This window comes from Verticillium alfalfae, genomic scaffold (genome assembly GCF_000150825.1).
Source record: "Verticillium alfalfae VaMs.102 supercont1.3 genomic scaffold, whole genome shotgun sequence".
NCBI classification, from domain to species: domain Eukaryota; kingdom Fungi; phylum Ascomycota; class Sordariomycetes; order Glomerellales; family Plectosphaerellaceae; genus Verticillium; species Verticillium alfalfae.
Genome location: NW_003315036.1, coordinates 2,389,389 through 2,416,689, shown reverse-complemented (window position 1 = coordinate 2,416,689; position 27,301 = coordinate 2,389,389). Strand labels below are relative to the sequence as shown.

Below are 27,301 nucleotides of genomic sequence, written 5' to 3'. Positions count from 1 at the left end.
TCGCGCGCGACAGCCGTCACAAGCTCGTTGATTCTTCGCAGAAGCAGTGGGTCTCTTGGACCCCGACACTGATCCTGGAGACTCCACGGATGCTGTCGTTTGGGGTAATCTGGGGTTCTCTGGCGACGATCCGCTTTGCGATGCTGCTTCCCCAGTTTCCATAGTTGGCGGTAATTGTCAAGTTGAGAAGGAGGGCAGGCAAGATGAGTCCGAGGAGAAAGATCGGAGCATGAAGGAACTTGAATGCAGACGATCGCAGAAACGTCGGAGCTGAGAACCTGCCCCCCTTGTGTGCTGGAACGAGTCTCCGGACCTACGCGAAAACCGAGTCATGCTAGTCAATAGTGTAATTGGCCCGGCAAAGCAGACTATGACCTTTCGAGTCAGCGTGTTCTGGGCCGTCTCCGCCATTTCTTCCCCGTGGGGACGAACACATCCATGGCTTCAAGTTCAACCAAACCGAGCTGTCGGTTCTTCCTGCGAGAGCAAGTCCGAGAGCCGAAGGGGAGCTGATCTCCAGCAGTCGCCTTCAACAGGCCATCGATCGGGACGAAGCCTGCATCAGAGAGCATTTGGGATACGCCTGACGATGCATTGGCAGAAATCTATAAGTCTCTCTGCCCCCGTCGATCTTTACAATCACGATTCTCAACCTTCACTGCGACTCAGCCAAGCATTGACACGTGTTTCAATTTCTTCAAGGTCTTGGACCTGATATTTCGACCTCAACCTCGTTCATCATCAACATGTCGGCGAAACAGGACGCAATGGTTGACCATGTCGATCCTGACGTTACCGAGGAGGAACTCACTCCGAAGGATAACCCCTTGCCCTGGTACAAGCAGACGGAACTCCGAAAGTTGTATTTCATGATGCCGTTTCTGTTTCTCGCATCATCAACTCTCGGTTTTGACGGCAGTCTGCTTAACGGACTTCAAACCATGGACACATGGCAGGCTTGTAAGCTTGTCCTCGCCATTCGTCGGGGTGCCCTCGACACACTTGGCTAACAAGCTTTCTGCGCACCAGACTTTGATCATCCCACTGGTTCTCGCCTAGGTCTTTACAGTGCCGTTCCCGGTCTCGGTGGCCTGGCTGTTCTGCCCATCGCGCCGTATCTCGCCGATGTACTCGGCCGCAAGATTGGAACCGCCGTCGGCTGCTCAATGATTGTTGCTGGCGCCTTGATGCAGGCGTTGACACAATCGTATCCCCACAGCAGCCGCGATGCGCTCTTCCTGATCGGTCGTATTCTGATGGGTGCTGGAAGGTAAATCGAGTTCAAATGCTTTTCAAAGCGTGATTCTCTGACATGGAACTAGCAACGTTTCGAATGCCACCGCTCCTCTCCTCATCACTGAAGTTTCGCACCCAAGGCACCGCGCCAGAATCACGACCATCTACAACACAATCTGGTATCTCGGTGTAAGTACCTTGGACAGGAAAGCCAAGATTCGAAATAGGGGGAGAGACTGACAGTACCCAACAGGCCATCATCGCTGCATGGACCTGCTTCGGAACTCTCGACAATCTGTCTGGCGACCTGCAGTGGCGTCTTCCTATGGGACTCCAGTGCCTCATGCCTGGCATTCTGCTCATCGCAATCTGGTTCATCCCCGAGAGCCCTCGATGGCTCATCAGCAAGGAAAGACATGAGGACGCGCGCAAGGTACTCGTCAAGTACCACGGCAACGGCGATGAGAATGATGCTTTTGTGCGCTGGGAACTGGCTGAGATCTCCAATACTCTTCAGCTGGAGCGTAGCGCCGCGGCCAACAATGGGTGGAAGGAGCTGGTGCGCACCAAGGGCAACCGCAAGCGATGCTATCTCATCCTTGCCACAGCTTTTTTCTCGCAGTGCAGCGGCAACGGTTTGGTTTCATACTATGTAAGACTTCTCCCGGGCTGTCGCAGTATTCAGAGGACTGACTATTTGGCGTACAGCTTTCTGTGATTCTCAACAGCATTGGTATCGAAGAGTAAGCATTTCTTCACTTTGAAAGCCCCCAAAAGGTTTAGCTGACAAGACCAAGCTCCATCACCCAGTCCTACATCAACGGCGGCTTGACCATCTGGTGCTGGCTCGTCTCCCTCTTCGCCGCCTTCTTCGTTGACCGCCTAGGCCGTCGCTTCCTCTTCCTTTTTGCCGGCATCGGCATGCTCCTTTCGTTCTCCGTCTGGACTGCCTGCAGCGCGGTATATGAGCAGACGGGCTCGAAGCCTGCCGGCACCGCCGTCGTCGCCATGATCTTTGTCTTCTACGGCGTTGCCGGTGCAGCTTGGCCCGGTCTGACCGTCAGCTATACCGTCGAAATTCTGCCTTATAATATCCGAGCCAAGGGTCTAATGCTCTGCTTCTTCGGCACCTCGGTCGCAGGCGTGTTCAACCAATGGGTCAACCCACTTGGTCTCGAGGCTCTAGCATGGAAGTTCTACTTTGTGTACATTGCTGTGTAGGTCCCATTCTGCCGCGACTCTCTTTTTGAACTATTGACTGACTGTGGTGAACAGCTTGGTCATTGAGGTTCTCGTGATTTATTTCTTTTTCGTGGAAACTAAGGGACCTACCCTTGAGGAGATGGCCATTCTTTTCGATGGCCCAGAGTCTGCGGCTGCCTATGGTCGGGCAGAGGCGCATGCGAAGCTGCAGGTCACGCAACAGGAGCAGAAGGACGAGAAGACTGGATTGTAAATGTTGCGCCATCTTTAAATATCAGTCTCTGCGGATAATCGTATCAGTGTCGTGCAAGGCCGGTTAAAGATACGGTATGGGAAGGGAATCATTTCGTTAGCACCCATCCTTCCATAGATTTTAGCAATTTAATCAGAATCGAAGGTTCAGGATTCTAGTTCGTAGTTCAATTGATATACTACCATCGAGGAGCTATCGAAAATGAGGGGCAAAGTTCAGACCGTTTCCTAGAATCTACAGAAAGCCAGTGCTTCCATGATAGGAGTTCCGGAACCACAGATATCAGTCTGCGAAGCGCCCTCACAGGAGACAGTCGGCAGTCCGTCACAGCTCAGCTGGCCAGGGCTATCAGGTGAGCCAGAGTACTCGCACGTGCGCCCCTCAGCCTGGAAAGGCCCCATTTTGGTCGGCAGCTTCGCTGAAGCGAGGACTCCGGGGGCACTCTGTGAGGCTATCGCCGATGCGCTGCATTGCTTGATCTGCCCTCCGAACGGAACAGAGAAGGCTCTGTGCTCTCGAGTCCAGAAAGTACCGCCTACGGTAAACTGACCGAATTCATAATAGCTGATGACCACAACGCCGTGGTTGCGCTCTGGTGGTGGTGGTGGCGATGGTGGGTTAGGCGTTGGCTCAGGGGCGGACGGAACAGTCCATTTTCCGCAGCCGCTCGTAGTTACAGTCGCCTCGCCCTTTGGACCGCCTGTGATGATCCACGTCGCAGTCGAGACACAACTGCCACCAGGAGGGCTCGTAACAGATGGAGGCAAAGTGGGAAACGGTCCTAAAGTGCCGAAGCTGGCACAGGATGTGCTGGTCACGCAAACTGCCTGACCGGGCCTTCCATTGCACTGCGTGACAGTCGCCGAGGAGAGACAGACGGTACCAGGGCCTGGTGTGACACCCGGCTCACTCGGTGGTAGTGTAGGGAGGTTGGGCAGGGTGACTGGCGGAGGCGGAACCCAACCAGGGCCGGTAGCCCCGGGATTGGATGGAGGCGTGAACTCGGGCGGTGTTCCTGTCGGCTGCGGTACACAGAAGAAACCCTCACAGAGCCTACCACAGTCTGCGGTACACAAGGGACCGGGAGGACCGGGCTTGTAAGTGAGCGATGGCACGGGGACCCCTTCTGGATTGCCCGGCTGTCCCGGAAGAGGGCACGATTCAACCTGCCGTATGGATAGTCGGCGCTCTGAGACGACGCCGGCATTCGAATTCGGTAGGCAAGACTGGTCTTTTCTCTGTCCATTGTAAACAACGACAGGCTTATCGGCATTGTTAACACCCTGGTAGGAAATAGCGCGGGCTAATGACTTCATTTGCTGCTTAAGCTGTGCCGGCTTGACAAAGTTACTGAAGGTTGGATCTGAGCGCAAGCTCGCAACAAGTCCAGAGACAAGGCCAGCAGCTGAGGGTAGGTTAAGGTAATTAGCTACAAAGGGCAACGGAAAAGATTTCGTAGATTGTCGAAGGAATGATGAAATGTGTCGTACTTACCAGGTGATCCGCCATTGATTTGGCGCCGGTTACTGACGCCCAAAGGATATGGGAGCTGCTCACCAGGAGCCCAGAATTCGACGTTCGTCCCTACCATACTCAGCTTTCGCCGATACCCTTCTCTGTTGGAAGCACCGACAACCATCATGCCAGGAACATAAGGCATGGCTTCGTATGGCATGGAATTCGCATCAATAAAGACCCCCGGGTCTACCAGAGGTCCATCGGCAGGATCCGGCTCCGCATTGCCAGATGCAGCAACAAAAACGGTCCCGTATTTTGCCTCCATGAGTACCATTAATTGACCTGTCATAGAAGTCAGAAATGTCCGGCCGCCTTCTCTTACTTTTGCTGGTCTGGTCAGAGACTTACGCATGATGGTCCAGAAATGCGGCTCTGCGTATTTCATAGGGATACCGAACGACATGTTGACGATTGTCGTGTCTTGTGACTTCTTTTCCTTGACAATATCTTGTGAGATTGCAACAAGGGATGCAAGGAAGATTTCGAGCGGCCAGTCCTCTTCCACTTCCAGTTTTGTTGGCACTACCACCAAACTCGCCTGTCGTGCAATCCCCGAGGCTACACCCCCAACCATGGCAGATATGACGGTCCCGTGTCGCCGCATTTCCGTCACATCGTCAGGATCGTCGTCGTACCACATAGAGCTGAGATAGCTATGCGGTGAAAGGGGTGCTTTCAGCTGCCCTGTGAATTCCTTTAAGGATAATGTCAGCTTGCAGATGTCCGGAGCGAGATCCCAGGTATTGACTTACTCCGCTCTGACCCGTACGTTCCTCCATAATGTAAATCGTCTGCCCAGATCCCTCCCTGTTGTTGAAATAATACGCAAACTTATTCTGGGAGGGAATATGCGGGTCATCGTCCACATCCCAGTCTACTCGTTCGGGGATAGAGATATGAGACAGATGCCATCTGTCACTGATCTCCGGACTGGTTGCCCGCTTGGCGATGTCGGATGTCTCATTGTTCAATAACTCGGCGGCTTCGTCCAACTTTTCAGCTCCATCACTTGCTGGTGTTTCATCTCGTATCCGTGTATCTGTACGGCTGTCGCTCGCTTTAGCAGACCTCTTTGCTCTGCTGCGCCTTCGCTGGGCTCTGGATAACCTGGGTGCAATATCTGCGCGATAGTTGTAAGCTCTGTTGATCTAGATCCAATAGTGTTAGCCTGGTCATTTGGTATCTCAACGATAGTGAATCGGGATCGCCGCGCACTAACCTCTTTGACTTCGTCCGAATCGAAATATGCTTGCGCGACTGGACCCATGTTATCGACGTAGTAAAATGCCGTGTAGTCCAGATCTCCTGCGCGGACTTCCGTCCAGCTGTGGGTGCCCCCAAGAGCATCCTTTCTTTCCTGAAGCAAAGCGCGAATGCGTGTTTGCCCTCCTTCCTTCGGGTCTTGTGGCCAAATAATGCCGTCTTCGCCGGTTTCCTCACAGTCCCAGATACTATTTGCCCTCTTTGCGATGTCAGGTGGAGGCTCGGCTGCGGCAGTCATGTCGGGCAACGGCACGCCAGTGAGATTGATAGTTCGTTTCGCCAGATTGCATGCTTTTCCGGTCTCTGTGGAGTCTATGTCGCGAAGGTTGCACCCAGTAATGGTGGCACAAGTCTCCTTGACTTGCGTTGTGGTCGTTCTCGTTACGCCATTCTGCACGGTCGTCCCGAACGAGGTTGTTGTGGCGCAGAGCGATGCCTCTGCTGGAGTGCAACTTGCTGGCTTAGGAGGTGCAGTCACCTTGCCGCCAGGCCCAACGCTGTTAGAAGCTTGCGTTAGTTCTGATCCGAGGTAGGCTAGAACAGCTTTCAGAAATCAGGACCTACGTGATTTTCGGCCAGTTTGGCAAGTTCCCTTTGAATGTAAAACCTGGAGGAGGATTGATGCGTCCAATAGGTGGTGGCCCGCTATGAAGAGTGACATCGTCAGCACATAGATAGTCGCATGAAACGCTCTTTTTTTATGTCACTTACGGTCCCCAGATGCCCTGTGGTAAATTCCACTCCCATCCACCAATCTTGATTCCACCAATGTCAATACAGGTCTATCATCGATCGTTAGCACTCCTGCATTCTGAAGGATGGTATTTCCAGCTAGAGAGTAATAGCCTACCCAGAAGAACCATAGGTTGCACGTAGATTTGGACTTTGGACCATCGTCATCATCATCTTCACCTTCATCAGGAACGGCTGTAGTAACAGGCTGAATATCAAACGATGTGGGCCATGTACCCGAAGGATCGACCGACACTCCGGGACCCGTGTAAGGAGTCTTCGTGACAATCGCTGGCGGTGGAAGGGGGATCACGTCCGTAGGTACTGGCACGCCTGTGACACCCGGATTCGTCCATGGGTTTCCTGATGTGGTCCAGCTTTCAGGCGGCCCGTTGGTAATTTGCGGCCACGGCGGCAGTAGAAGCGTTCTCGTCTGAACACCGCCAGGACCGGTGATAGTGGTCACGAATGGTGGAAGGTCGAGACTAACTGTTGGATGAACATTTCCAGTCGTCTGGCCCTGTGTAACATCGACATTTGAGAACTGTAGGGAACTTGTGACGATAGGTGGTGGGCGAATAACGATGTTCGATGTGATTCCGGGTGCTACAGAAAGAGAAGTCGAATATGGAGGGATCTGAATTGTCGTCGCTGAAGGCAAAGCGCTGGGGGGCAGAACAAAAACGCATGGAGCTGAACATTGCGCGGGAGTACCTTCGTAGACCTTGGGATCAAGATACACCGTGTTTTCATTCTGGTCGTGCCTATATCAGTCATCAGCAAGGAACCTTATCTGTGCTTCAAGGGGCAGGTGACGAACCCGCCCGAACCAGGGACCTGGAAGTCAATACTCCAGACCATTATTCCACCGAAGCACATGCCGTCCGCAAAATGCTTGTTTGGCGGCAAAGGTTTCTTTCGTCATCGTAGCCGATCCACTGGTCGTCCCATGTGATCTGCTTCATCATAGAGTCAGAAAGATACTGTGGAGTAATGCCGCGTTCCTTGATGAGCTGTTTGATCTCGACGAGAGACATGACACCTCCGAAGGCTGTGCAGGGAGCCGGTTTGCTCGGGCCGGAGAAGGGGCAGAGAAGTTGATTGCACTTTGGATCTGCCAGAGTGTAGCCACGGCCGTACATGGCAAGGCCGAAATTGATCTTCTTTGGGTCGAGGCCATCGAACCACAGGGGTATGGTGTTATTGGCAATCTCACGAATGTCTGCCTGACCGCGGACTTTCTTCCCAAGTGCCAAGACATCAGCATCCCATGAGCCATGCAAGTCTGTAATATGAAAGACACTAGATCAGCAAATGACTGCGTGGTTCATAAATCTGATAGCGGAAGTGGAAGGGTTGCTCAAATGGAGGGCGGGTCTTACCGTAAGCCATGAAACCGAAGAAGTCAACACTCGGCTCCATGGCCTTCGCATCGAACCATCGCAGGTACCAGTAGTCAGGTGCAAGCGTCAAGCTGATGCCATAGCTGCTTCCATACGCGGCTCGCATTTCCCGGAGCAACATTGGGAAGTTTCGCACGTCTGCCAGCTTACGGCCACCTCGCTCAGGAGCACCCGGATATTCCCAATCGAGATCGACGCCCTGGAACCCATACGTATCCATGTACTCCTTAACAGATGCTATGAAAGCAGCCCTGTTGGCCTTTGTAGAGACCATGTCGCTCCTGCAGATATGTTAGACTTCCAGCTGCCCCGTAAAGACTAGGATTGCGGTGATAGACTTACCAAGTGGTATGCGTCGCGACTTCAGGATTGCTAAAGTCGAACCCGCCAATAGCAATCCAAGTCTGCAGCTTGCCGTCCTTCGAGAGTTTCGTGAATTCCCTCATCATGCTGTCATCGTCTGAATGGGCTGGCGTGATTCTGAACGTCTTGGGGTCGATAAATGCAAATGAGTAGAAGAGATGGGTGTAACCCGTTGTGTCAAGCTGCGATGGTGACACTTTGTTACACCTCCGATCACGAACGTTCCAAGACTGGTAGTATCCGACCTTGCGCTTGGAGGAACTTCCACTGCCTTTGGCGCAGGAGGGAGAAGGCGTGATTGAGCATGAACCATATCCTGCTTGACATGGCAGAGTATTGTGAACTGGGTCAGCATTGTGACAGTAGATGTCCCTCGTCTAGACGTGAGATTGATTGTCAGCTCCCCAGAACCAAAGCCAGTCGTATCTATTTCTAATATGGGGCAAAGAGACTCACGCCACACCATCCCATGGCTGAGCAGCACAGCTTCATACCACATGGCATTTCGGCGTTCTCGCTGTACTCTCCACACATAGCTGTAGCATCGCATTGCGATGTACAGTTGCCAGCGCCGCAATAGGAAGGGCCGTAGCCGCAGATTTTCTCCTTGCTGCAACAGCTGTCGAAGCCGTGTCAGCAATTATGGTCACTACGAGTGTTGAGCACAACATACCTGCCGTCGATACAAGGTCCATCATCACAGCGAAGAGCTTGACGCTTCTGGAAACTGTTCAAGCCCCGTGGGTTGAAGACGGAGACAGCGGGAATTGACGCAGTGGTGGACTTTTCGAGGGCAGCGATGGGAACAGCCGGTGCCTTCGCAGGGTCTTGATGAGCTGGGCTGAAGACGATCTGATCTCTCCACGACAGATCTGCGGTACTGTCAGCCATTCATGTACTACAATGCAACTTTGACAAAGAACTCACCAGTGTTGCCTGAGTCACGCTGGGCGATAGTACGACCAGCTCTCGGATGGTAGGTCACATCGGCAAAGATGAGAGCTGGTAAGCAAAGAAGTATGATCCCAACAACAGCGAATACTGCGAGGATCGTCGAGGATCGGGACCGCATAGCAGCTTGAACCACGGCAGAAAACCGGATGAGTGGTGGTGAATATGGACATGGGATCAATCTGCCCACGCCTTCTTATATGAATATCACTCAGCTTCATGGGATTCATACAGATAGGGAGAGCGATATGATTCGTGTGTGCGGTACCGGCGCTGTAGTGTGGAGGGGTCAGTCGGGCTTGCTCTCCAAGGCCGAGTAAAGGAGTGTTTTCCTTTCAGTGGCTTCATTCCATAAAAAACCCCCATTTCTCATCATTTTGTCATGTCTCGCTTCCAGCCTGCAGGTCGTGACCAAGAGCACTCAACATCAAGCCATTGCAACCTTGACACGAGCCTGCGCACTTAGCCTGAAGACTTCGGCTTACGGCACCAGCATGGTGATTTAAGATACTTTCCGTAGGAGCCGTATGTGGATGACTTACGACTGAGTCGCTTCCGGAGTCTTTCCTATTGTGTCTATTGTATCCGTGTGGCGAGAGCGCAAATTGATAGTAAGCAAAATATTCCTGCAGAGGCATGCAGGGCTATCACGATGTGGCGAATAGGAGCTCCCCCATCCCCTGGAATTAGGCCGTTCTCGGTGTGATCTGGAAGCATGCACTTCTTCCCACGCTAGATCCTGGAGGATGCAGTATCAGAACGATGTTACTTGACTTTGGCCTGGAACTTCCAAAACCCCAACTGCACTCAATGTTTGAGGGGAAATTCCCTTTTCTATCACGACAACTTCAAGCGAGGCCTCATCATGTTGTCAAATGCACCCGCATCAAGTCCGATCTCGGTCTTGTTGGCGAGCCGAGAGTCCGGAGGCTGCAGGGAGGCATAGCAATAGACCATGTTGTCTCGCTTACAGGAATTCGGACAATGTATAAGAAGGTATTGCGCCATGTCAACACCCACTCAGACAGCTCATTGTATGCCTCATATCGCGAATCTGTACCCTTTTGACCATCACGTTCTTTTACCGGCCTGTCTCCAAATGAAGGCCTTCATTCTTGTCTGGCTGTTGCCTGTATTGACAACATGCCAAAGTACAACGTCCCCTGCCCTGCCGCCGTGGCAAACAGGTGTCATCACGGAGGACGGAAGCTGTGGTGGCGTCGACAGTTGGGTATGTACCCCCACCTGGGGTGCATGTTGCTCAAAGGACGGCATGTGCGGTCGATCCAAAGCCTTTTGCGGCGACGGATGGTAAGTCATGTCACAAGCCTGAAAAGCAATCCTAGAGCTCTGTGTATGACCTGAGTTCCCAAGCTTGGCATCCTTTTCGAAGTCAAGTAAGTCAGGTCAGCTAACCAATGTTGCGCAGCCAGCCGACCTTTGGGAATTGTGACGCGCCTCCACCGCCCCCGGTGACGCCGCCCGGACCCGGTGACGCGTCTCCCGATGGTTCCTGCGGAGGCTCAAACCAGTTCATCTGTACCAACTCGACCTTCGGGGCGTGCTGCTCGTCTGGAAACTGGTGCGGCGACTCGTCCGCCCATTGCGGCACAGCCTGCCAGAGCGCCTTTGGCACCTGTGCGGGCGAGAGCAACGTTTCTTCCGACGGCAAGTGCGGATCCAATGGAAAGATCTGCCTCGGTTCAGGCTTCGGTGATTGTTGTTCGTCCAGCGGCTGGTGCGGCGGTGCGGCGGAACACTGTGGCACCGGCTGCCAGACCGCTTTCGGCAACTGCACGGCCGGGAGCGGCAGTGGTGGAGGCGATTCTGGTGGCAATCCCGGCACCATTTCGAACGACGGTACCTGCGCCGGCACCAAGGGTCTTCTCTGCAAGGGCTCCATTTATGGAGACTGTTGCTCGTCTAGCGGCTACTGCGGTAGCTCAGCCGCCCACTGTGGACCAGGCTGTCAGTCGAGCTTCGGAAACTGCACAAACCTCGGGGGACGTTTCGACAGACGGGCTCCTGCGGTAAGAACGGGAAAACTTGTAAGGGATCGAGCTTTGGGGACCTGCTGCTCCTCGAGCGGGTTCTGCGGAGGCCGACCGCGCACTGGGGGCTGGGTGCCAGTCCGGGTTCGGCACTTGTGCTGCAGCAGATAACATCTCTACGGACGGAACCTGCGGAAGCAACGGGAAGACGTGCAAAGGGTCTGCCTTTGGCGACTGCTGCTCGGCCAGCGGCTTTTGTGGAGCGTCGACGGACCACTGCGGCGCGGGCTGTCAGACGAATGCGGGCACTTGTTCTGGCGCTGCCAGTAACAATATATCAACGGACGGCAGCTGCGGCAAAAACGGCAAGGTCTGCAAGGGCTCGACCTTTGGCGACTGCTGCTCCTCTGGGGGCTTCTGCGGCGCGTCTACGGACCATTGTGGTACCGGCTGTCAAGCCTCCTTTGGCACATGCACAACGACTGGTTCGGACAACATCTCCACTGATGGATCCTGCGGAAAGAACGGCAAGACCTGTAAAGGGTCCACGTTCGGGGACTGCTGCTCGTCAGGTGGTTTCTGCGGTAAGTCAACGGATCACTGCGGGCCAGGCTGTCAGACTCTTTTCGGCACGTGTACGGCCGGGGCTGGCAGCATCTCGACCGATGGTGCGTGTGGGAAGAATGGAAAGACGTGCAAGGGCTCGACGTTTGGAGATTGCTGCTCGTCTTCCGGTTTCTGTGGCAAGTCGGCAGATCATTGTGGTGCCGGTTGTCAGTCATCGTTCGGCACCTGCACGGCCAGTGCCGGCTCCGTGTCGACGGATGGAAGCTGCGGCAAGAACGGCAAGACGTGTAAGGGATCGACATTTGGAGACTGCTGCTCGACGAACAATTTCTGCGGAAAGTCTTCAGACCACTGCGGCACGGGCTGCCAGGGGTCTTTTGGGACGTGCAACGGCGCGGCCGACAGTCTCTCCAAGGACGGTGCCTGTGGTTCGAGGAACGGCAAGACGTGCGTTGGGGCCGGGTTCGGGACGTGCTGCTCCAGCACTGGATATTGCGGAAGCACTGGAAGCCACTGCGGCCAGGGCTGGTATGTTTTGAACCCTCTACTTTGCTATGCAGGTAGCTGGAAGGTCTCACTGATGTTTCTTAAACAGTCAAACCGGGTCTTCGAGCGGATGCTTCACGAGAAACATCCCCACCAATGACGGCACATGCGGTGCTAGCAAAGGCGGCTTCACATGTGCTGGTGGTCCTTTCGATAACCAATGCTGCAGTTCCGGTGGCTTCTGCGGGACAACGGGCGATCACTGCGGATCTGGTTGGTAAGTCTATGACAGCCTGATCTCAGCTATTAGTTCATCGGCTAACCACCCTCTCAGTCAACGGAATTTTGGAAGATGTAACTGATGAGGAGAGGCTGGGGGGAGGTAGTATGGCAAAAGCCAGGTGGCAGCTAGAATGCATTCAGGTAAACCATGAAGCCGATACTCGCAGCCGTGAATATGTGTGTTGCGCAAGCGGACACTAAGGCTCACTTGATCCAAGAGGGTGGGCCGGGAAACCGCCGCCGCCGCCGTGCTCATGTCGATGATGATTTGGCGGGACTCCGGGGTAGAGGCAAGCATATCTGTCTTCATTGAGATCGTAGCTATTCAAATCCGAATACTCCTGTTCAGTTTCGTTGGAGAGGGTAAAGCAGTGAACCAAGGTTCAATTAACGGGCCGAACGGCAAAACTCCTGGATGGCCTTTTGTGGTCTCATGGAAGACGACGGAAAGGGTAAAATGTATTACTCGCCATATCGAGAGGCTGAGAAGGTATGGTATATCCAAGGCTGTTGATCTGTTCAAGGAAGCGGCGTTGATGCTGATGGACGTCAATCGTGTATTGTTGCGGTCTGGGAGTTGGTGTCGACTCTGAAAGGGCTAGCCATATGATAGGTAGGTAGTAGGGAGGCGGCACGTCTGGTATGGGACGTCCGCCATGGTCCCGGAACTGTAAGTGAAACGGCATTAATCGAAACAACCAACACGGAAGGCAGCAGGTGAAGGAAGCTCCATTGTACAGTCCGATGGAAAACGGCTCCCAAAAGACAGTCCATCAACAGCGGCAGTTGACATTCATCTTGAGCGCCCGTGAATGTTAGGGTCAGTGTCAGGCATGGCAACATTAGAGACAGGACAGGGGAAAGAAGGGACGTGGCGCAGTTTTCTTCTTCAGCAACAGAAGGAAACAATCCCATGTCGGTTAGAGGACCCTGGCGTGTTCCGAGTCTCAGCGACCCTTGTCTCGGTAGACATTGTGACACTCAGGACTCTCAAAAGCCTCGTGACCCCCATGTCCATACAATCACGACCGCATTTCCTGAACGTTGGCAGCATTGACGAAGGGACCAAAACGAGGCGCGCGCCCTTGCATTGTAAATATGGAAGCCCGACACGCCGACATGGGGTCACGGGCTTTTCAATGGCGTGAAATTGTGCAGGCATTCGATCCTACTGTTCTCGAGACGGGATAGGTGGCAGCAGGCAGCAGTGCATCAAAAGGAGCACCCTGGTGATGAGACCCCCTTTTCAGTTCCAGTGGTGCCCGAATTGCCTCATACTCGGGTAGGTGGTGAGCTGTTTAGCCAAATTGATGTGTACCACGCAGGAGGGTCTAGCGCAGGAGGACCCGGCACTTCAGTTTCGCGGCCAATCTGACGGCTGCCAGCATCGAACGCCATCGCTCTTTTTTTTGCATGTGGTAAAATGGACAACGGGGAAAGTGAATAAAATCATCAAAATAAGATAACATAACAAGGGGGTGGGGTCACCTAGACACGGACAGGGGGGTGGCCAACCGAAACTTCGATGTCGCCCACTCGCGATGATTGACTGGTGCAGTTGAGGCAAGGCATTTGATAGTGAGGAGCCTGCAAGTATGGAACTCAAGCAGTCTGGTAGGGGGAGGTGGCAAAAAGGCAGTATTGGGCTTGCCGGTATTGGTGGCAGCTCAAGGATGCCCCCTTTGTCCATATGCTCGAGGCTGACGAGCGAATCACAGTGTGGTCGAATGAGGCCCTGTACCACGCCGTCAGCATATCGGCACGATAAGATAAGAACCCCCGGTCCCTTCAGAAAATGATCGAGGGTCTTCTCACGCTCATAGGACGTACAGTCGAGCACATAATTTCCCTGTTGCTTGCTGTTGGGCCTCTGGCCGGCTGGATGCTGACGATGCGGGCGCTCGTCTGTGCGCTGGCAGATGGAAACAGGGGCAAGCTCGTTTCTGATCTCTTTTCATCTTCCTGCTCTTCTTTCTCGTGCTACCACATCACCATTCTTGACTTGCGGTGGCAGCTAGCAGTAGATGCAGCTCAGGCATTCTGACACGTCTGGCCTGTTTCCTCTGTCATCGTTGGTGGGCCGAAATGGGAAAGTTTGTCTGTCAAACGCTGTGCTGAGCGGAGCGCTGTCGAGCGTGGCTGCAGGGGGTGGGCGGTCTTGGCGATCGGCGACTAGATGCGCCATCATCTATCGCCTGCTGGCTCGAGTCGTGACGGCCAAAGTGATGCAGCGCCTTGATCAAAGTATCTTTGGGTCGAGTGTTTGCTCCATCCAACCATCAGAAGAGCCTCGCCATTCAAATGGCATGGCCGGATGGGTTGTGTACATCGCTTGTTCGTTCTTGGGCGCCCAATCTTCGGTGTTTTGCTTTTCCAAACCTGAAGGTAGCGGTCAGTGTCCAGGGCAAGGGAAAAGTTTGCTGGTACTCTGGCAGCTTCGTCAAATGGCTGACCCACATGGGTTTCCCGTTGGCCCTCACCTTTCCTCGCTGTTGGCACGAGTTGATGCTACCTTGGGAAGGTGCCTGCCACTGAAGATGGATGCAATGAACCACCCTTGGCTGCAGAGAGTATCATCGTTCATCCATGTGCATGCTTCAGAGGACCCTGGAATGCAGAGCGAATGTCGGCGGCAGCCCGTGAGTGGCAGCCTGTCATCATGGTATTTCTGTGAGGAATTAATCGACGAATTCGCTAGGCTGGTTTTTCCATACTACTCACCCAAGGTACGGGAGGTTCCCTTTGACGTGGAAATCGAGTCGTTACAAACCCGCCCGGGGCGCTCTGCAAATAGCATGCACCCTGCTGGGGAAGACGCCATCAGCCCAGCATTAGCCCAGCACCGGCCCTGTTCATGGGTGTGGGTCGCAACATCAATCGCGCGCTGGTCTGCGGCGTTAGCTATAGGTTGGCTTGCGCAAAGCAGACTTGACGGCTACGCCAGATGAGACGAGACGAGGGCGCTGAATGCAGTTTAGGCAGCCAACAAACAGGCGAGTGAGATGGGGTTTAGGGGGGGTTTGGGGGAGGAGGATCGGGATGGGATGGGCAGTCGCAGAGGCGATAAAGGCAGGCCAGCCGCCCTTCGACCGCCCCTCCCCCCCTTAATGGTACCTACCTAAGGTACCTTACAGACAGAAGCTTTGGCAGTCAAAAGCTTGGCCCTGCGCTGTGACAGGCTTTCGGACTCGTGCCTTTCTGTTTGCTGAACCTGCGATCTTCCAGTTCGTCCCTGCCTGCTTCAGGGCCGTACCTTCCCTCTCCATCACCAATCATGATGCGCCAACTTCTCTTCCAAGCCAGCAGGCAGAGGACATTGGTCATTTCTGTCGGCACCGCCTTTGTTTTGATTTCTTTGTTGCTCGTTTCCCACAGCCATGGACCCTTGATCATTGATCGAGTCTACACTCGGTACGTCCCCCTTCTGAGACGACCACGGGGGGTTTTTCCCCCTCTTCCTCTGGCCTTGCACTCTCCTGGCCCGTATTATCCCAAGGCGCTCCCAGTTTCTGACAACATCAACAGCGTCTACTCCGAATACTCGTCACCACTTCCCGCCGTCGAAGACTTTTCCCAATTGGTGTCAGCCCTCTGGAAGCCCTACAGACACCCCCTCGACAGCCTCAACTACACGACCGACTCGGGCAAATACTACGAGATCGCGAACGGCTCCCAGCTCTGGCAGAAGCCGCTCGGCAAGGACGTCCTGATTCTCGATGTCGATACGCGTGTCGACAACAAGGCAAGGGCCTTGGGCCCCGCCATCTTCAACAAGGAAAACATGACCCCCGCGCGCCGCGGGCATGCTGAACCACTACATCTATGGTAAGACCGATACTGATACGACGCTGTATCGATTGCCCAGATCCTCTCGGCGATCGACAGCATCTGACATCTGACGATCCGCCCACCACACTCTCAGATCCTCCGCCTGGCGCTCCAGCTAACGTGTGTTTTTCTGCGTAGCCCAAATCCATGGCTACGACTACAAATTCGTCAAGGCGCCCATCTACCCCGACCGTCACCAGACCTGGGTCAAGGTCCCGATGATCCGCGAGGAGCTCAAGACGCACAAGTTTGTCGTCTTCCTCGATGCCGATGCCATCTTCGTCCAGCCGCAGCTACCCATCGAGTTCCTCCTCGGCCTCTGGAACATCACCGACGGCACCCTCGTTGCCATGGCCGAGGATCCTAACTCGCCTGTAAACCGCGACGAGAAGGGCTGGGTGCTCTGGAACACGGCTTCGTCGTCGCCCAGCAGAGCCAGCGCACACAGGAAATGTTCAAGGTCTGGGACGAGTGCCCCACGGGCGAGCGCTTCCCCGGCTGCGAGAAGTGGGCCAAGGAGTGGGCGCACGAGCAGGCCGCCTTTGGCAACTACATCCGCTACGCCTACAACACAACTGACGACCTGCGCGTCATTCCCTGCGGCGACGGCAACGGCGCCGCCTACCTCGGCGACAAGAAGTGCCTCGGTGCTTTTGTCAGCCACTTTTGGGGCCACAAGGGCGTCACTGTCGAGTACCTCCACAAAATGGTCGCCCAGGGTCTCATGCGCAACACCAAGGACAACCACCACGACGCCGTCTTCAACGCCTTTGTTCACCCGCTGCAGGGCAATATGGACAAGCAGTTGAAGGATATACTGGCCGACTTGAGCGACATTGAGACATGATACGAGAAGAAAAAACAACAACGTTCACACAATTGATCTCTCAACTATTTCCGGAGCAAGAAAAGGCGTTTTTCTTTCGGGGTCGGAAGGGTAGAAGGGCGAGGGAGGAAGCTTCGGCGTGCTTGCCTGTGGCGAGTCGGTCCTTCCGTTCGAAAGAGGAGAGAAAACGGCGTTTTGACTCGCGCACGAATTGGGACTTTTTTTTTTTAGGAAAGCATACATCGGGGACATGGCGAGATACCTGTATTAGAATGTTCGGTCACTTTTGGTTTCCGGCTTGGAGTTGCGCGGCATTGTTTTCCTCATCCCCACGGATACTACTACTACTACTACTACTACTACTACTGTTGTACACATATACAGTCAGGAGATCGAATCTGACGCCCATTTTCTGCTTGCTGGTCTTTTCGATTTTTTCTTGAAGCATTCTTGCTGGGGAGCTCTACTAGACACGCGGCCTTGTCCAGAAGCGCCCGCCGAGGCCCCTTTGATCGCTGCACACCACCCGGAAATCTACACCCAGCAGCTCAAACGCCAGCCAGCTCGAACATGGCGGATTATACACGAGAAAGATGCAGAGGAGCGCCTCAGGTGACGTACATCGCGACGGAGGGGGCACAGACGAGGACACTTGACTGGTGGCCTCGAAATCTGCATGCTCATTCTCGTCAGAGCGCGATCCGGCTCCGCCCCGCTGATCCATTGGGAACTCGGGAGATCCTTCGTTGCAACGGTGCCACGATATCAAGAATGAAGAATTCTAATGACATTATCGGATTATATCCGGGGTGTCATCTAGTCCTTCATGTTCTTCCTTGAGGGCCTCACTTATACACGAGACATGGAGGTCGTCTTCCGGGGGCCACGGCATTTATCCCAGTTAGAGGTAAACTGGCCTCACTCTTAAATCGGTCGAGTCTGGGGGTCGAGGGTCGTGCTGCGCCGTTGGGCGATGCTCCCAGTCTGCGCCGCTCGCCCGCAGGGGGATACGAAGATAAGCGTGGGCCCCTTGGGCAGGGGTAAGTTAGAGTCCACACTGGGCGATGGACTTCTTTTCTCGCATGTGGTGTTTTTGTGTCCACGTTGCTTTCTCTGCTCGCGACTGGGCATTTTCTTGGGGAAGGTTCGATCGACTTGGCATGTAGATGATCGTCTCCGTTGAGTGGAATTTGTGCAGACTTCTATCAGATCTAGTGCCATCATTGCAGAGAATGAAACAAATAAAACGCGATGAGGTGGTCGAAGTCTTGGAGCAGTGTCGAGCGGCCTGGTGCTGAAGGTGTCTGGAGGTCAGACATTTCTTGCCTTCACACAACGTCGGCTACCTTCTATTCTGTATCGCATTCTTCTTTGGTAACATCTCGGTACGTCCTCCCTGCCACTATCGTCGGCAGCACAAGTGGTCACCATTAACGGTTGGACAAATGTTGTCAAGGAGTCTTATGCAACGAGTGAAGGGATCAACTGCTGGTCTCTTGGGGGTAGCTAGGAAGATAGAATCATCGATGCCCTCCTCTAAACCTTAGTCTGTTGACCTTCCTTATAACTATTCCCTCGCTGCGCTCGGTCCTCTCTTCTTGTTTCTATGATCAAACACCGGGTGATCCCCTGTTGGTGTCATATCTCCTTCAGGTCCCGACAAATATCCTCCGTTGTGAGGCTTCGATCAGGCTGTCTGATGTCATGTTACCAGACCGTCGGCTGAAAGATGTACAAGAAGGTTCCAGGCTGCACAGCATATCTATGGCAATGTTTCAAAGCTTGCTAACTTTGAGCCCGCTTCCAATAGTGATCTCACGAAATACGGAGGCTGTGGTTTCATTTGATCTGCTGGCAACCCCGACAATACCAAAAGACTGGGTTGAAAGGTAAGTTCTAATAGACTAGGGTAATGCATGCGGTGTCCCTAGGATTTACAAGATTTAAGACGAGGAATTACATACTCAAGGCCATAGTGGTACTGGTGTCTTAATGCAGTCGAGCCTAAGAAATATGTGGTAAGAAGGCTGGCGCAATCTTTGCTATGTTCTATCGTGGAAAAGTGGCACTTGAGTAGGCTCCTTCGATTGTGAGTAGCAATTCTTGGCGCATAGGGCCTTTACCTTTTCAACTACTACATTCTCGAGATATGAGGCCAGCGCTAGAACGCCATTGTCCTTGTTTTGGCCAGGTCAGCCATATAGATTGACTGCCTTGACAGACCACTAGTAGGGACGCAGCCATCTATAAAAGGTATTTTACATATGGCACATCAATGAAGTCTAGCAAAATTACTTGAGTCGAAGAGGCGGACGCAACCCTCGGAGGCGCTAGCCATGTTGAACCCGAGGCTTGCTCAAAGCTCCGACGCAGATTTTCGAATTCTGCTGGCGTAGTGTCTGGGGTACACCGGGAACAGCGGATACGACACAAAGAGCTAACTCAGCATCCTCCCTAGATATCATGACAGGTCTTGAATTAATACACTCATGCATGCTTTCCTCACGCCTGCGCGTCATTTAGGTCAAGATCTGGGAAAGGGAAAGAGGGGGCGAGATGCTAGCCAGGGCTCACAAAGCCTCATCATGCTTCGATGCATGTACTCTATCAATCATGGTCATGTAGCTTCTTGAGTTACTAGATCGAGTCCATACATTTGAGCAATTGCAAGATAAGTCTTTAAGCACACATCATATTTTGATAGAAGGGTACAGATTGTGAAGGCCCGATTTCCTGACCATCGAGTCATGCACGTAGCCTCGACCAGAGCTGTAACAGCTTGCTCGTATAGCCCAAAGGACTAGGCGTTGCGATTTCACACAGAAATCTCGTACCAAGACCAACACAATGTGGGAAGACAAGGCTATCAAGGGCAAGTAACCCTCATTTGCATTCTCAACTGGCCATATAATGAAATGCATTTCTTTAGGCTCACTCTGATTCAAGTTACGTAGCTGACCTCAACGAAGTAAATTATTCCGAGTTTCTATCTCATGATCAGAGAAAGCGGCGCCTTGAAGACCGCGGGTTTAGTTCTGCAATAAGTTAGGGCATTCCGAGATTGTCGCCGAAGGTGTAGCCAATAAATTGAAAGTAGCCTAGCAGATGAATGCTCGCAGATTCTCAAATGATCAAAAATCCTCAGGCAGATTAAAGAAAAGCCCTTGTTCCAGGTGCTAGACATCCAGCCTCTCTGTCTCGAAACAAAGGCAACATTTGGACTCTGTCCAGACATTAATCAGCAACCTCAACAAGAGCCGCATCTCAACCGCAAAACGAGACCAGACCGTCCATTCGACGAATGAAAATTTATCACAAGCGGGGTGCTTCTAAACGTAGGGCAGTAATAGGCTCGTGGATGGGCCTCCTCGCGTGAACTTGCGGCATGGTCTGCCCCTCATGGTACCATAACAATTCGCACCTTGTTGTCGGCTGAGCTTGGCGTTGAGTTGCAGAAGCTCTAGTTGGGACTCGAACTGGGATCGTAAGTCTGGGCAGCCGAAACGAGAGGGCGAACGTAGATAGAAACACGGGGCCCGTCCGGGAATATGCGGTGGACGGGCTAGTGATCCAGGTCCTCAGTCCCGTGCGTACGTTGTCCGGGTGGATTTTTCGCGGTATTCTAGCACTGCCACAATGCAAGCGGCATCCATCCGACGCCAGTAATGGATTCGATCCACAAAGTCAAAAAAAGCTTAAGACTACGACACGAAAGATTGGTTGTGAATTGGTGTGCCAAGACGTCCAGAATCATCTGATAAGATGAAGAGCGGCAAGAACACCGATGTCTGCAAGAAAGCCCGCCAAAGATGATCTTATCTGATCACTTGCACTGATATTGAATGCAAAACCTGCGTGATTTTGCAAGCCTAGCGGAGCTCGTATTGCTTCTTCAGATCGAGTATAAATTGACAATAGGCCTTACAATTCCAGACACTTGGCCTCCTGGTCATCCTTAGCCCAGGTGCAGCCATAGCCCCACGACGTTGTGCTAGGAATCAGGATGGACGCCGTCGCTTCACAGCAGATCCGTGGCGATCTTCACAACGAGGAGACGAAACAGCCGGTTGTCGAGGTCAATGGCGCAGAGGATGACGATCAAAATGTTGCCCCCCAGATCCCTTGGACTTACAAGTGGATTGCCCTCGTCTGTGTCATCTCCCTTCCCATCGGCCACACCTGGACTGGCTCGGCACTTGGCCCACTGAAGAACACCCTTCGAGAAGAACTCGGCATCAACAACACACAGTTTGGTGTGCTTAGCAGCGCAGATGCCTTCGTCAACACCATCTTTCCCATTGTGGGAGGCCTCATCCTCGATTGGTGGGGACCCAACATTGTAACACTCTGTTGCACGACCGTCATCCTGGTGGGATCAGTTGTTGCTGCTGCCGGTGTCCAAGTTGGTCTTTGGCGGGTGCTCGTCGGCGGTCATGTCTTGATGGGCTTTGGAATCGCAGTCCTCGATTCGGCCACTCAGAAGGTAATTACCCATCTTCAACAAACAATCCCAGTCTCGGTTCCCACATTGACGTCCTGCCTAGTTTTTCTACCACTGGTTTGGAGCCTCTGGACTTGCATTTGCGTTTGGCCTAGAGAGCGCCATCGCCAACACCATCAGTCTCGTATCTGGCATGGTTGCAATCCCCATTCGCGACGGCACCGGCTGGTATGGTTGGACCTTTTGGATTCCCGTATTCTTCTGTGCATTCTCACTTCTTGTCAACGTCGCCTACGTCTGTTTCGAACGATTCGTCATCCCCCAGCATCTTCGTTTGACGTCCGGTCGCGCCGCAGCTATCTCAAAGCAACACCTTCACACCAAGAAGCGGTTCTCCTGGAACGTCCTTTTCCAACTTCCGTGGGCCTACCTCATGCTCCCGGCAACCCAGCTGTTGCAAAGCGGAGCAGCTGGAGGCTTCAGCACGAGCTCCGCAGACATCATCTTCATGAAGGGGTACACTGAGGAGGTGGCCGGTTATTTGGCCACGGCGCAGAAGATCCTGCCCATCGTGCTCAGCCCTGTGCTCGGTCTCGCCATCGATACGTACGGTCACCGCTTCCACTACGTCGCCACAGCCCCGGTCTTTTGGATCATCGCATGCTCTATCTTGGGATTCACCGACGCGCACCCGACCGTGGGACTGGTCTTCTCTAGCCTGGCGGGCGTCATCAACTCGATGCCGCTGCAGATCTGCATTCCTCTCCTCGTGGCAGACCAAGCAAAAATTGGCACAGCCTTTGGAGTCTGGCGAGCCTTCAACAATTCCGGATCCACCATCGTAAGTCTTTGCCGAGTCGGGTCACAAACAGACGGTCAACGCTAACGCAAAAGCCAGATGGATGTTGTCTTTGGTGTTCTCCAAGACGGAACAGACGGTGGTGGCTACAACAGAGTCCTGCTTGTCGCCATAGGCATCAAGGCATGGGCGTTCGTCTTGGGCATCTCATACATTGTTGTCGATTACAAATTTCTCGGCAAGGGCATGACAATGACCCGCCGAAGCCGGGAGGCGGCCGAGACGTTGGTCGTCGACAGGGACTTGAATCCTCTGACGAAGAGGACGTCAAAGGGTTGGTTCACTGCCCTGACCTTCGGGCTCCTTGTGAGCATCATTGTCAGCGCCTGGGCAGTGTTCCTTCGCTACCTCATTTAGGTTGAACAGCGTCACTTGATCATGCTTGTTGTATTGAGGCACGTTATAGAAGTCAACGCAATGATACATGACGCGGCGATCTGACTTGTGATATGCGATGCACTCTCTCCTTGCACTTCCAGCATTGGAACGGAGTGCATGTTGTCTTGTTGCCGGTCCCGGTCTGGCAGCTGCCAAACGCACCTCTCCCCCTCAGCGGCGGGCACGGGCTCTCGGTAATGAGAACCGTCTCTTCATGACGGCAGACGTAGCAGACTCGCAGGTGTGTGATGTACTTGCACATGATCTGCCATGCGAGTTAGTGCCCTTGATCTACAAACTCTATCGCTTTGGCAAGGAACCGGCGGGTCATACTTTCAGGGCCACTGATTTGGATTATTGATGAACAGTGAGGATCGACGACCATAGGTTCTCGAGTGGGTTGAGAGCTGTGGGGTCTGAGGGTGCAATTGCCTGACGGTGTAGATCCGTCCTCAGATATATTTGATCGACACTGCGTGTGTAGCAGTCCATCCTGTCTTACAGAAACCTCAAATGGTCACTGGAGAGGGTTCCATCTTCATGCTGACGAACCAGAATTTGACAAATGTGGTGGTGAGAGATATTCACCAACAGGCTTCGACCCCTCTTTCTCTCTCCTTAGAGATTTAGATAAAACAGCGCATCAAATCTGATTGCACAACACTTGACGCCGATAAAAAAGCAGAGGAACCCCACTAACAGCAACGCTGAGGTGTGTATCCGCATCAACCTGAGGCCGGGGTTGGAGGAGGATTCGGGCCCCTAGCTGTGTGATGTAGCACTCTGGTTCCCGGGCTGGAGATGCGCTCTGTTTAAGTATGCGACAAGGAGGTACTTATTGCCAGACAGGCTGAATGACCGGCCGGCAGCCCGAGACGCCAGCTCCGTCATCTTGGGCAGATCGAGGTTCAGAAAACACCACACGTGGCCGGCTCGTATGGGTGCCTGCTTGCAGCTACAAGCAGGCACTGTTAAGGGGGTTCACGGATGGGATGGACGGCGAGCAGCGTGAAGCCACGGACGGGGTAGGTGACACAAGCATGGCATCTCAGGGGTAGCCGCTGGGTGGAGAGACGGGTGAGATGGCCAGATGTCTTGGGTACGATAGAAAGGTTCGTCTCGTCATTTGGAATCTTGGCTAAACCCTTGGGATCATTTTGATCGGATGAAATTTGAAGATGAGGTGTAGCCAGCCGTGAGCAGTAAGGTTCTGGGACAGCCACAAAAGACGACGCAACGAAGCTATACCAGGCGATCTATTACATCATCAATAGGTGTAACTCGACCGAAAGACATGGCTGAGGGGCAAAGAATCCAGTGGACCAACAAAGGATGCCGGCCTGCTTCGTTGCCTAGCCCTGCCGCCGAGGATGCGAGGCAGCGGCACGTAGCCGAAAGGTCGGGCCGTCGACGCTCGACCCGTGCCGGGGCCCAGACTCCCGTAGTCCAAACGCCACTTGCGGTTCGCCAAAACACAGAACATGCAAGCTGGAAGAGCCGACGAGAAACCACCCCTGGAGTCGAGAATGTGAGTCGAAGATAAGTATCCCATCATTGTAAAAGCAGAAAACCATAACGCCAATCGCTAAATGCATGCATGAGCTCTGCCGATGAATTGCCACGTCATCATCACATGGGAGGGAAGCTTGCAGGCTTGACTGTCTTGTCAGAAGCCACGCGAACCCAGGCAACGGATGTGAGGTATGCCCAGGAGCCCTCCCAACGATCCAGCAAATGAACGTTGTCGTCGCTTGTGAGATCAGGCATGACTGAGAAACAATTAGCCAACAACGGAGTATGACTGCTCTTGCCGAATCACTCACAGAAGCCGTTCTTCTGTTCTTCCAACAGTTTCTTGATCTTTGCCTCGAGGAGGTCCTGTCGGGCACTGGCTGGGCGACCGGGGCGGCGAGTCTTCTTGACCTCACTGTGCTCCTCATCATGCTGGTGAACAAACCTGAAGGTCGTTAGAAAGGAACGCGGCCAAACAGAAGCGAAGCAGGCTCAGCTGGAAGTGGCTGAGAGTGACATACGAGTTGATGAGCTCCTGGACAACACCCATCTCTAGGGGCTTGGTACCCCTTTCCATGACGGCATCCCTGAAGAAGTTGGCACGGTCGACTGGACACGAGGTTTCTGATCAGCCGCGAACTTGTCCTAGCGTGCCATTGAAATTGCTTACGGAGTGGCTGTTCCTTCTTGCCTCGTGACGAGGCGAGCTTTCCCAGCTTCTCATCTCTCACAGAAGCACGGTGGAGGCGCTTGGAGTCTCGTGAATACAGATGGAGGGCCTCTACGGTGCCGTTGCGCTTCTTCGCAATCTGCTTGCGGGTTTTCTCAAGCGTCTTCGCCATGGCGTCAAGGGAGTTATTAGACCAAGTGATTGTATGAGAGAAGATTGGTAGACAGCTTCACGTGAATCGCAAGCTCCGTCAACGTCAAAAGTCGTCAGGGCGTCCTCGATGAGGTGAGATGGACGGTGAAGATCTCAGGGATCTGAAAATTCTGGTGGGGTTCTGCAGATGCGGGGCGATAAGAGATGCGATAGCGACAGAAGGCTTCTCTGCGGCGGGTAGCACTTGACATGACGCTGCGGCTTCTCGTGTGGACCGTGCACACGCGCTAGTCCCATCCGAGGTCGCGTAGGAATTCACACTCCACACGACCAGACGCCAGGCGCGATGGACCGTGGGTGAGCCTTCAGATGGGACCCGCAGACGCGATGAGACCCGCGTTCCAACATTCGTGGTGAGACTACATCCAAGACTTCGCCAGCTCCTGATCAACTGGCCTGCCTCTTGCTGCTTCTGGTATTTTCCAACCTCCAGCTCTCCTTCATCTTCAGTACTTTGTCTACTTGAGCGCATTCGCCTTCGCCATCCGCCACATTCGTCTCGCCTCTGCATCTTTGTTTACTTTCGGATCCTCCAGCTCGCGTAGACCATAACAATCAATTCCCATCTCGACCTCGGCCGTTCAGACACCCGCAACGAGACCTGCCGAATCACGATTCTGACGACATCGGATGGATCTTTGATTTGTTGTTCGTGCATTGTAGGCTTGCTTGCCTTGCGCCACTGGGCATCGGTCCTTTCGACTGCCTATTTTACATACGACTGCGTCATTGTTGGGCTTGTCAGTCGTGACAATGGGCGTCTCTGGTAATACAGGCCCCGCACCGTTCAATCCTGCTCTCAAGGCATCAGTTACCTTCGAGACCAAGGATGCTAACGTTTTCCTCCCACAGGACTACTTCCTTTGCTCAAGTCAATCCACAAACCAACTGAATTGAAGAAACTCGCCGGCGAGACGCTTGGTGTCGATGCCTATGGCTGGCTTCATCGTGGGGCCATCGCCTGTGCCCTCGAGCTTGCCCAAGGCAAGCCCACCCGCAAGTCAGTCACGCCATTCCTCGCCTTACCCTTTCCGCCTTGCTAATTCGATGGTAATAGATATGTCGATTTCGCCATGCACCGTGTACGAATGCTGCGCCATTTCGGTGTCACGCCTTATCTTGTCTTCGACGGCGACTTCCTCCCCAGCAAAGCGATGACTGAAGGCTCTCGTGCCAAACGCAGAGACGATAGCAAGAAGCTGGGAATGGAACTGCTTAAAGCCGGCAAAAATTCACAGGCCTTTGCGGAATTTCAAAAATCGATTGACGTAACCCCCGAGATGGCTCGCAACCTCATCGATGAGCTCAAGAAGATCCACGTCGAGTACGTCGTGGCACCATACGAGGCTGACTCGCAGCTCGTCTACCTCGAACGTCAGGGAATCATCGGTGGTATCTTGTCAGAAGACTCTGATCTACTGGTGTTTGGCTGCAAGCGATTGTTGACCAAGCTCGACCAGTACGGCAACTGCATCGAAATCAACCGCCGTGACTTTGCCGCCTGCCGAGAGGTGTCCCTTACTGGATGGACGGACGCAGAGTTTCGACGCATGGCCATCTTGAGCGGCTGTGATTACCTTGCCGGTGTTAGTAATATGGGCTTGAAGACGGCATACCGCATGGTTCGACAGCACAAGACACCTGAACGTCTCGTCCGCATGATGCAGTTCGAAGCAAAGCATCGTGTGTCGGAGGACTATCTTGCCAACTTTACCAAAGCCGAGCTGACATTCTTGTACCAACGAGTCTACTGTCCCAAAAAGAAGGAACTTGTTTTCTTGACAGAGCCAGAGGAAGGACAGGGTGTCAATGATATGCCCTTCATTGGCGCATTTGTCGAGCCTACCATTGCGAGGGGTGTAGCGACCGGACATCTGAACCCAATGACCAAGCTGCCCATCATCCCTGCTGCGATGCCCGAGTCGAAGCGTCGCCACTCTCAAACGGTGGCACGCCCTACAGCCTCCCCTACCGCCTCGACAGCTGCGATGGCGGCCTCTCGTACCGGGAGCCACACGCCGACAAAGCCGATCGACTCTTATTTCAAGAACCGTGGGCGGATTCCCATGGGCGCCATGGATCCCAACTGCTTCTCTGTCGACCCGCAGCGAGTCGCTGCACTCACCCAGAACGGCCTTGTGCCCCGCGTTTTCCCATTGCCTCGACCGTACCTCGACGAGGCTACAACTCGCGCTGCTGCTTCCAGCACCCGGCGAGTGCAGTCTGCCACCACTTCAACGTCTCCAAGAGCATTGCGCAGACGCAGCGAACCGGCGGGGGCTCTACTTTCACAAGCCAGCAGCAGTTCATCCGAACCCTCTCGTCG

At 53.7% G+C, this 27,301-nt stretch overlaps 8 protein-coding genes across 8 annotated transcripts; 5 read left to right on the top strand and 3 right to left on the bottom strand.

Annotated features, from left to right (window-relative positions):
- Positions 1-767: 767 nt before the first annotated feature.
- VDBG_03260 (lactose permease) lies at positions 768-2,692 on the top strand (the record flags this gene model as incomplete). The annotated part of the gene is made up of 7 exons (XM_003007075.1): positions 768-960; positions 1,030-1,270; positions 1,323-1,362; positions 1,490-1,888; positions 1,945-1,979; positions 2,028-2,453; positions 2,512-2,692. 7 exons carry the CDS (start codon positions 768-770, stop codon positions 2,690-2,692), a joined length of 1,515 nt encoding a protein of 504 aa, XP_003007121.1.
- A 227-nt stretch (positions 2,693-2,919) lies between these two features.
- On the bottom strand, positions 2,920-4,562 carry VDBG_03259 (predicted protein; the record flags this gene model as incomplete). The annotated part of the gene is made up of 3 exons (XM_003007074.1): positions 2,920-4,097; positions 4,187-4,492; positions 4,559-4,562. 3 exons carry the CDS (start codon positions 4,560-4,562, stop codon positions 2,920-2,922), a joined length of 1,488 nt encoding a protein of 495 aa, XP_003007120.1.
- A 323-nt stretch (positions 4,563-4,885) lies between these two features.
- On the bottom strand, positions 4,886-8,862 carry VDBG_03258 (oviduct-specific glycoprotein; the record flags this gene model as incomplete). The annotated part of the gene is made up of 11 exons (XM_003007073.1): positions 4,886-4,894; positions 4,963-5,358; positions 5,430-5,970; positions 6,185-6,255; positions 6,324-6,694; positions 6,920-6,969; positions 7,190-7,490; positions 7,588-7,889; positions 7,951-8,242; positions 8,466-8,590; positions 8,645-8,862. 11 exons carry the CDS (start codon positions 8,860-8,862, stop codon positions 4,886-4,888), a joined length of 2,676 nt encoding a protein of 891 aa, XP_003007119.1.
- Positions 8,863-10,021: 1,159 nt separating this feature from the next.
- On the top strand, positions 10,022-12,449 carry VDBG_03257 (keratin-associated protein 5-4; the record flags this gene model as incomplete). Its single annotated transcript, XM_003007072.1, has 6 exons — positions 10,022-10,153; positions 10,190-10,233; positions 10,352-10,952; positions 11,081-12,008; positions 12,076-12,243; positions 12,301-12,449. The coding sequence occupies 6 exons, from the start codon at positions 10,022-10,024 to the stop codon at positions 12,447-12,449; spliced, it is 2,022 nt and encodes a 673-aa protein (XP_003007118.1).
- Positions 12,450-15,522: 3,073 nt separating this feature from the next.
- VDBG_03256 (conserved hypothetical protein) lies at positions 15,523-16,923 on the top strand (the record flags this gene model as incomplete). The annotated part of the gene is made up of 4 exons (XM_003007071.1): positions 15,523-15,659; positions 15,774-15,976; positions 16,215-16,474; positions 16,537-16,923. The coding sequence occupies 4 exons, from the start codon at positions 15,523-15,525 to the stop codon at positions 16,921-16,923; spliced, it is 987 nt and encodes a 328-aa protein (XP_003007117.1).
- A 3,982-nt stretch (positions 16,924-20,905) lies between these two features.
- Positions 20,906-22,559, top strand: VDBG_03255 (conserved hypothetical protein; the record flags this gene model as incomplete). The annotated part of the gene is made up of 3 exons (XM_003007070.1): positions 20,906-21,385; positions 21,447-22,184; positions 22,242-22,559. The coding sequence occupies 3 exons, from the start codon at positions 20,906-20,908 to the stop codon at positions 22,557-22,559; spliced, it is 1,536 nt and encodes a 511-aa protein (XP_003007116.1).
- Positions 22,560-24,209: 1,650 nt separating this feature from the next.
- On the bottom strand, positions 24,210-24,934 carry VDBG_03254 (conserved hypothetical protein; the record flags this gene model as incomplete). Its single annotated transcript, XM_003007069.1, has 4 exons — positions 24,210-24,349; positions 24,404-24,537; positions 24,614-24,701; positions 24,763-24,934. The coding sequence occupies 4 exons, from the start codon at positions 24,932-24,934 to the stop codon at positions 24,210-24,212; spliced, it is 534 nt and encodes a 177-aa protein (XP_003007115.1).
- Positions 24,935-25,728: 794 nt separating this feature from the next.
- VDBG_03253 (exodeoxyribonuclease) lies at positions 25,729-26,788 on the top strand (the record flags this gene model as incomplete). Its single annotated transcript, XM_003007068.1, has 4 exons — positions 25,729-25,812; positions 25,875-25,975; positions 26,033-26,658; positions 26,778-26,788. 4 exons carry the CDS (start codon positions 25,729-25,731, stop codon positions 26,786-26,788), a joined length of 822 nt encoding a protein of 273 aa, XP_003007114.1.
- Positions 26,789-27,301: the final 513 nt, after the last annotated feature.